Below are 9,564 nucleotides of genomic sequence, written 5' to 3'. Positions count from 1 at the left end.
AACAGTGTCAGACTTTATTTTGGGGGGCTTCAAAATCACTACAGATGGTGACTGCAGCTGTGAAATTAAAAGACGCTTACTCCTCGGAAGGAAAGTTATGACCAACCTAGATAGCATATTCAAAAGCAGAGACCTTACTTTGTTGACTAAGGTCCATCTAGTCAAGGCTATGGTTTTTCCTGTGGTCATGTATGGATGTGAGAGTTGGACTGTGAAGAAAGCTGAGCGCCAAAGAATTGATGCTTTTTGAAGTGTGGTTTTGGAGAAGACTCTTGAGAGTCCCTTGGACTGCAAGGAGATCCAACCAGTCCATTCTGAAGGAGATGAGCCCTGGGATTTCTTTGGAGGGAATGTTGCTGAAGCTGAAACTTCAGTACTTTGGCCACCTCATGTGAAGAGTTGACTCACTGGAAAAGTGTCTGATGCTGGGAGGGATTGGGGGCAGGAGGAGAAGGGGACGACAGAGGATGAGATGGCTGGATGGCATCACTGACTCAACGGACACAAGTCTGAGTGAACACCGGGAGTTGGCGATGGACAGGGCGGCCTGGCATGCTGCAATTCATGGGGTCGCAAAGAGTCAGACACAACTGAGTGACTGAACTGAACTGGACTGAACTGACTAGAATGTTGAATTATTGTTGTTTTTAACTTTTTGAGAACCCCCATACTATTGCCCATGCAGAAGGAAATGGCACCCCACTCCAGTACTCTTGCCTGGAAAATCCCACGGGCAGAGGAGCCTGGTAGGCGGCAGTCCATTGGGTCTCTAAGAGTCAGACACGACTGAGCGACTTCACTTTCACTTTTCACTTTCATGCATTGGAGAAGGAAATGGCAACCCACTCCAGTGTTCTTGCCTGGAGAATCCCAGGGACGGGGGAGCCTGGTGGGCTGCTGTCTATGGGGTCACACAGAGTTGGACAGGACTGAAGCGACCTAGCACCAGCAGCATACTATTTCCCATAATAGCTGTACCAATTTACATTCCCACCAACTATGTGGGATGGTTCCCTTAAAAATTTTTTTTCCACAGTATGTACTTTGATACACATAAACACACACAAGTGAAATGGTGTTTTTGGTGCTTTTATGGAATTATAGTTGATTTACAATGTGTACTCGTTTCAGATATACAGCAAAGTGATTATTATACACACATAAATATTTTTCTGATTCTTTTTGCTTATAGGTTATTATAAAATATGGCATATGTAGATACTTGTGCCATGCAGCGGGTCCTTGCTGGTTGTCTAATTTAATTAATTAATTAACTTTAAAAAATTAGTTATTTTCATGACCGCACCATATGGCATGTGGGATCTTAGTTCACCGACCAGGGATTGAACCAAGGCAGTGAGAGTGTGAAGCCCTAAGCACTGGACTGCCACAGAATTCCTGGGTATGAATTTCATATGTAGTACTGTGTACAGGAGTTTTAATCTCACACTCTTGATTTATGTCTCCCCCGCACCTTTCCCCTTTGGTCACCGTAAGTTTGTTTTCTATGTCTGGGGGTCTATTTATTTCTGTTTTTCTTATTCCACATAAAACTGATAGCACATGGTGCTTGGCGTCCTCTGGCTTGCTTCACTTGGTATGATAATCCTGAGACCCATCCATGTCGCTACAAATGGCTGTCGGTTGGGGCCTGGTCTCAGTGTCAATACGGAGACTTCTGGGAGAGCTCATGAGTGAGTATTCCCTGAGTGTCCTTGTCCCCACAGTGAGCCACAGCTGCCTTCCCCCAAGACTCTCAAGACCTGCAGGTGGGTCTGGCCCAGACCCCTCTGGAGTTGCTGCTTTGGCCTGGGTCCCAGTGCATGTGAAATCTTGTGTGTGCTCCCCAAGAGTGGAGTCCCTGTTCCCCCGCTTACTGTGGACTCAAGCCTCGCTGACTATCAAAGTCAAATGCTCTGGGGACTCCTCCTCCCAATGCCTGAACCCCACCCTCAATCCCCAGACTATGTACCCTGACGTGGGGCTCAGAGCTGTCACTCCTAGGGGAGAATCTCTGGGTTATAATTATTTTCCATCTCAGGGATCTCCCATCTAGTGGGTATGGGATTTGATTATACCATGAATGTACCCCAACTTTTTGCCTATAGAATATAGTGGCTTCTACTTTGCCTTTGGATAAAGAATATCTTTTCTGGTAGGTTTGAGTCTGTTTTCTCAGTGGTTGTTCAGAAGTTGGCTATGATTTTGGTGTTTTCAAGAGAGGAGGTGGACTCAAGCCCTTCTACTCCACCATCTTGTCTGGATAATTTCTTTCAGTAAAGCCAGAACACCCGTGCCTAGAGATGCCCAGCATCCCTGCTTTCTCTTCTCCTCCCTTCCTTCTGCCCTGCTTCCTTTGGCTGGGGCCTCGCTCTGGGGGGAAGGACCTGATCCCCTCTGAGCTCCACACGGGGGCCCACTGGACTCCATCGCCACTGAGTCAGCATAGTTTCAGGCTGCCGCTGAGCCTCCCCTCAAGGCACCAGAGGGGACCAGGTTTTTCTGGTCTCTGCTTTACTGATTCCCTTTGATTGTTATTTCCTTCCCTCTGTTGACTTTGGGCTTTGCTTATTATTCTTTTCAAGATGAGGTTAATTGAGATTTTTTGTTTTCTTGAGATAGGTCTGTATTGCTATAAACGTCCCTATTTAGAACTACTTTTGTTGCAGCTGATAAATTTTTGGAAAGATGTGTTTTCATTTTCGTTTGTCTTCAGGTGTTTTCTGACTTCCTCTTCGATTCCTTCACTGACCCTTTTTATTTGTTTGTTTTAGTAGCATGTTGTTTATTCTCCATGAGTTTGTGCTTTTCCCATTTTTCTCTCTGTAATTGATTTTTAGATTCATACCAGCATGCTTTTTCTAATGTATAGTTCCTCTCAAACAAAAATACATTAGCAAATTTAAGGCTTAAATTTATAAAAAAGATTAGACTAAAATAACGTTCCTAACTTCCTAACTGAAATAACCTTATTCAATCAGAAAAAAACCACCTCATTTCCATGTGTAATGATTTTAACACTCATATGCTTCAGAAAGCCGCTGGCAGGTTTAACAACAGCAGTTGATATTTACTGTCGTTGTGATACAAGTAATACGCTAGGTACTTTATAGGCATTTTATTTAATGCTAACAAGCCAGAAGAGTGGATAGAATGCCTGTTTTATTAGTGGAGAAAAATAGAGGCTAATAGGAATTAAGTGACAAGTGGGAAATGCTTGAATCGAGAATCACTTCCAATCCTGATTGATGCCAATCTTTGCTCTACAGACTGTCAAGTACTTTAAATTTCTAGAACACATTGACTTTGTCATTATGCAATAATAGTAATATTCTAATAATCTGATTCAAACAAAAAATTCCAAAGGCCTGAGAGGCGAAGAAAATGGAGGTAGAAACAACCACTAAACTCAGAAGCCAGCCAATGTGCAATCTTGCACGAAACACCCAAGGATCAGCTACACTCACGTAGAAGAGCAACAACATCAGAAAGCACGAAACAAAAAGCCTTCCCATTTCCCATACTTGGCTTGTGTGCAGATGGCGCTGGAATAAGCAACACACTGACCCCACCAAGTATCCACTTTGATAACTCTGTCATTATGTCCTCCCTCTAGAAGAATGAGTGGAGAACAAGAGTGAAGTTTGTTCTAAATGTAAGAAGTCCTGACTATAATTTTGCTCAGCCAACAACAAAGATCACAGGGAGCCCCAAAGTACATTTATGTCAGCTGGACTTGGTTGTATGCTTGGATCTCCATCCATGAAAGAAAATAAAAGTGAAGAATAAAATATCAAGCCTTGGAAGCATATGACCAATTGTTGGACCTAAAGGGTGGGCCGTAACAATAAAGAATGTTTTTCTCTGTTAATTGACACCCCTGTATGCCACGTGAATCAAGTGTTCATTTTACACATAAGTTTCAGTACATGTTGGATGCTTCTGTGTTTTATTGTGGGGATGGGTTGTGATAAGAATTCAAGAAGTAAAGCATAAAAGAAAATATGCCTAATGAAATTCTTCTGTGCCATTAATTCTAAAAATTCTGAAATATTGAAAATGTGGACCAAAAAGTATGCCTGCCATTTCAGTAAATGACAAATTATGTCCACCATCAAGCCATCAGCACAGCAGCTGCCCCGGATGGTACACCCTGAGGGGAATTCAGACTGGAGAAAAACAGGATACTGGCCTTGGGTGTTTAAGATGCCTATCAAAGAAGTAATTTCAGTTGGTCTAGAATCTTGCATCTTCTCATTCATAGAAAAGCACTAAAATCATTAAACTTGAAGATGTCTTTTGTGTGTGTGTGTGATTAGTAGTAATCTTCTGATGTTTGACTGAAAAATTTTTTTCAGCGATAACTCCTACTATAGACTTCCACCTGGGCTTAGAGTGGTTTTTAAAATAGAGGGGAGAGGCAGGCGGGTTGGGACCACCTCAGTACAGCTGCCAGCAGTATCATGGCGACCCAGAACCTCCCTCCCCAAGAATATGAAAGTGATGGTGACTTTTACGAAGTGTTGGATTTAACTGAGTATGCCAGAAGACAACACTGGTGGAATCAAGTGTTTGGCCACAGCTCCAGACCTATCGTAGAAAAATACTCAGTTCAGTCGCTCAGTCGTGTCCAACTCTTTGCGACCCCATGAACCGCAGCACGGCAGGCCTCCCTGTCCATCACCAACTCCTGGAGTCCACCCAAACCCATGTCCATTGAGTTGGTGATGCCATCCAGCCATCTCATCCTCTGTCGTCCCCTTCTCCTCCTGCCCTCAATCTTTCCCAGCATCAGGGTCTTTTCAAATGAGTCAGCTCTTCGCATGAGGTGGCCAAAGTACTGGAGTTTCAGCTTTAGCATCATTCCTTCCAAAGAAATCCCAGGACTGATCTCCTTCAGAATGGACTGGTTAGATCTCCTTGCAGTCCAAGGGACTCTCAAGAGTCTTCTGCAACACCACAGTTCAAAAGCACCAATTCTTCGGCGCTCAGCTTTCTTCACGGTCCAACTCTCACATCTATACATGACCACTGGAAAAACCATAGCCTTGACTAGATGGACCTTTGTTGGCAAAGTAATGTCTCTGCTTTTCAATAAATATAAAATACTCAGTAGTCACCCAGATTGTAGAGGGTGGAGTGAGTGGCTGGTGTGCGGGATTTTTGTTCCAGAAAGTTCAGAAACTTGCAGCAAATGCAGTAGGTGGTGGCTTTCTTCTTCAGATTGCCGGTCACGGTGGCTATATGCAGATCAACTAGAAAAGAGCTGAAAAAGATGTAAACAAAGAAAAAGGACGGATGAAGAAACGAGCAAATAAGGCAGCACCCCAAATCAATACTATAATAGAAGAAGCAGCAGAATTTGTCAGACAGAACATCGTGGTGTCCAGGGGATTCGCGGGAGGCTTTTTGCCAGGCCTTGAGTCTTAAGAAGATGAATGTTCTATCACAGTAGACTCACCTCTGAGAAGAGACTTGGAGGTGACAAGATGGTCTCGACCTTACACATTGACAGATTCTCCAGGATGGATGCCAAGAAACAGCTAGCTGGGCAGTACCAAGCTCACTGCTTAGCATTTTGTCATCTGAAATTTGGCAGACGAGTATCTGCTGTAAAATAACCTATACGGTATATATATATTAGTATCCCTAAGCAAAACATGGCTTTCATTATTTTTTAAAAATTTGTGGCCTTTTAAAATTTGCCTATAAAATGCTACTACTGGAGGTAGATATGGAGAGATTAAAAAAAAAACCCTGTTGCATATATTCCCCAGTAGAATATTACCTTCATTTTATTAAAAAAAAGAAACAAACAAAACTCCTATATATCCTGTCCCCTCCTTCCCTCTTAGAAATACTCCGTCAGAGCTTTCTGAGGGGATGCCTTCCCAGACTCCAGTCCTTAGTACAAAATATAGTTCTACATTTTTAAGTTGTGTGTGTGTGTGTGTGTGTGTGTGTGTGTGTTTCCAGTTGACAGTTTTGGCAACCAACAAAGAGGTCCAGAACAGACTTCTCTCCCTCTCTTTAACTCTACAAGGAACGGGAGCATTGGTATCAGGAGAAGCCCCCTTATCCTGTGTACCCTTCCTCAAAAAGTCCAGATGAGTTTAGATGAGTCTCTCTTAGGTCTCAGATACCTGGTTATTAGCTGATGAGATTTTGTCATTGTTGTTCAGTCACTAAGTTATGTCTGACTCTTTGTGACTTCCAGGACTGGAGCACTCCAGGGCCTCCTGTCCTCCACTATCTCCCAGAGTTTGCTTAGATCCGTGACTTTTTTTTTTTAATTCATGACCATTGAGTTGGCGATGCTATCTAACCATCTCATCCTCTGCTGCCTCTTCTCCTTCTGCCCTCAATCTTTCCCAGCATCAGGGTCTTTTCCAGAGTCAGCTCTTGACATCAGATGGCCTAAGTGTGGGAGCTTCAGCATCAGTCTTCCCACTGAATAGTCAGGGTTGACTTGCTTTAGGATTGACTGGCTTGAACTCCTTGCAGTCTAAGGGACTCTGAAGTGTCTTCTCTAGCACCACAATTTGAAAGCATCAGTTCTTCAGCACTCAGCCTTCTTTGGACTTTCTTTGTGGCTCAGACAGTGAAGAATATGTCTACAATGCAGGAGAAAGTGAAAGTGAAGTCGCTCAGTCGTGTCTGACTCTTTGCAACCCCATGGACTATATATAGCCTATTAGGCTCCTCCATTCATGGGATTTTCCAGGCAAGAGTGCTGGAGTGGATTGCCATTTCCTTCTCCAGGGGATCTTCTGACCCAGGAATTGAACCCAGGTCTCCCGCATTGCAGGCAGACGCGTTACCCTCTGAGCCACCAATGCAGGAGACCCGTATTCAATCCCTAGGTCAGGAAAATCCCCTGGAGAAGGGCATGGCAACGCACTCCAGTATTCTTGCCTGGAGAACTCCATGGACAGTGGAGTCTGGCAGGTTACAGTCTATGGGGTCACAAAGAGTTGGACATGACTGACCAACTAACATACAAACACACAGCCTTCTTTATGGTCCAACTCTCACATCCATACATGACTACTGGAAAAATCATAGCTTTGACTGTATGGACCTTTGTTGGCAAAGTGATGTCTCTGCTCTTTAATACATTGTCTAGGTTGGTCATAGCTTTCCTTCCAAGGAGCAAGATACTAAGTTTTATTTGGTGGTGGTTCAACTCCTCCCTGTAGAAGCGGGTTTTCTTAGAACCTTACTTGCAAGAAGAGATACCTGGCTTAACCTCCGTTGAAAGACACTAGGAAGATTTACTATGTACACACAGAACTTAAACTTCCAGTACTTAACAGGAAATTAAAGGAAATCTTGCCCTTAAGATGGCCAAATTGAGACTCTTTAGAGGTTACAGAGTTAATTTTTGTGTGTGTGCGTAGCTAGAGAAAATCTGGCTGGATGAAACATCTTTTCGCAATTCTGTCCTTAAAGTAACAAAAGCCTTTCTAGGAAGGACTTGCTTTTTTCTCCCTGTATGTTTGAGATATAAACATTCCACCTGAATTTAGGCATCCCTCCTCGCAATCCCCCTTCCCACCTGCTCTGGTTTGAGACCTGGGTCTCTTATCCAGAAGGCACACATTTGGTGTACATTTGGCAGCCAGTTGAATAGACTGGAATTCTGAGCTGGACTTCTGGCCAGCTGTGCCGACTCTCAAGGATGTTCGTCATAAGGGCCCCAGCCCTTGGTCATCTTCCACTTCATTCTGCCTGCCTATACAGTGATGGCCCCTCACTTTCTTAGACTTTGGGGAAGTAACCTTTGTAGATGTTGTGAAGGCTGCATGCTTAGCACTCCCTTGTGGGAACACGTCTTGCATCTTATTGGTGTGAATTGCTATGAAGATACTACTTGTCAGTGGCCAGGTGATGGACCCTTTAAATTGGAGAAGGTTTTACGTTGGTAAATATTTAGAGAGCTCTCATTTTAAACAGCTGTTTTATTTGTACCTTTGCAGGGTAGTGGTGGTGGTGGGGTGTGGAAATTAGAAGGTTTTACATATATGTGTTTGTGTGTGAGTGCTCATTCATGGCCAGATCTTTGTGACCCCATGGACTGTAGCCCACCAGGCTCTTCTGTCTATCGGACTTCCCAGAAAGCCAGCAAGAACACTGGAGACACACACACACACACACACACACACGCGCGCGCGCGCACTCACGTATATAACCTAGAAACTCCCTTAGTTTAAAATAAGCAAAATTTGGGAAACATTTTTTGTGGTCTAGACATCCTCTTAGTGAGTCTTACAGTTGCTAATAAAACATGAGATTGTTAATTAACAAGGAAGTAAGAAGCTGGTGGAAAGTCTAGACTTCTTGCCAACAAGGTGGACATTTTGAAGGGACTTGTTCCAAAAGGATTAAAAAAAAAAATCTTCAGGTAGTTCTCAAGAAATGGGGTAGATAAAACAGGTATTAATAGGATTAAAACAAAGGTTTGATACAACACTACCTAGTGCTGGGGACCAATAAGGGGTCCCTTTGTTCCATTTAACCTTGAAGGGTCCCAACCAAGTCTACTGTATTTACCTTAAACAGTACATATATATTTAGCAGACTGGAAAAAATTACACTGAGATACCTGACCGGCAATTGCTTGTGGCAACGTTAGGCCAGCTAATCAAGTTAAAAGATTAAAAAGGCCCGAGTCCCCTGGTTCAGCTCCTCACTGGGAACCTCAAAGCCTTTTTACAAAAAAAGTAGATAAAATGGCTGGAGGATAAACAGGAAAGCTTCTGGGACTCCTAGTAAGAGCAAGGCTTGTTGATGATGGGGTCCTTGTGAAAACTGAAGTTCAAGGTCTAAAACTGAGATGAAAGTTTCCAAAAGTTGGTGTATTTCCATGGGCTTTATATGACATGGTTACATCGCCTGTGCCTAATTAGATCGTGTGATAGACATTGATTCTCACTGGGGAATGTGTCCCCTGCCTACCTTAAGATGGGGCATATACATCTACCCCTAAGGTGATATAAATTAAACATACTAAAAGAAACTGGTAGTGTTACCTAAGCCCACAAAATAATAGAAACTGGAAGCTAATACTCTGGGGTTCATAAAAACAATAATAGTTTGTTTTTTTTTTTTGCTCTGAGTTTGACTTGTTCCCTCAGCGAGTCTTTGTTGAATACCTTGTGCAAACTTTTGAAGCCCTAAAGAACTGAACCCTAAAATTCTAGAATGTGGAATTCCTGATTTTCAGTGTAGTTGGAAATCTTATTCATTAAAAAAAAAAAGAAAAGAAAAAACTAAAGAAAATGTAGCTGGGCAAATCAATCTTTTTATACCATTTAGGTGGCAAATCGGTTCTTAGCAGAGTTAAAAGCAACTGTCTAGCAGATTTCAACAAATCAAAAATTTAAGTACAGTCCACAATGACTTGAGACTGAGCCTGATTACCTCAATCAGATGGAATCTGAAACCAAAGGGAAAAAAGGAGGGGAGAGAGGAAGCCTTTTTAAACTCAAACCTCTGAAAAAAATCTCCCTCATCAAAAGCAAATTCACAGCTTCATTAAGGATTTGTCATAGACAAATACAA

At 42.8% G+C, this 9,564-nt stretch overlaps 1 protein-coding gene across 1 annotated transcript; it reads left to right on the top strand.

The window, feature by feature from the left end:
* The first annotated feature begins 4,463 nt into the window (after nt 1-4,463).
* LOC138441865 (FUN14 domain-containing protein 1) lies at nt 4,464-5,430 on the top strand. Its single transcript, XM_069592910.1, is given in 2 exon segments — nt 4,464-4,623; nt 5,114-5,430. Coding segments are annotated over 2 exon segments (477 nt in total).
* Nucleotides 5,431-9,564: the final 4,134 nt, after the last annotated feature.

The sequence above is a fragment of the Ovis canadensis genome, chromosome 5 (assembly GCF_042477335.2).
Source record: "Ovis canadensis isolate MfBH-ARS-UI-01 breed Bighorn chromosome 5, ARS-UI_OviCan_v2, whole genome shotgun sequence".
Taxonomy (NCBI): domain Eukaryota; kingdom Metazoa; phylum Chordata; class Mammalia; order Artiodactyla; family Bovidae; genus Ovis; species Ovis canadensis.
This window is presented reverse-complemented; position numbering and strand designations above follow the sequence as displayed.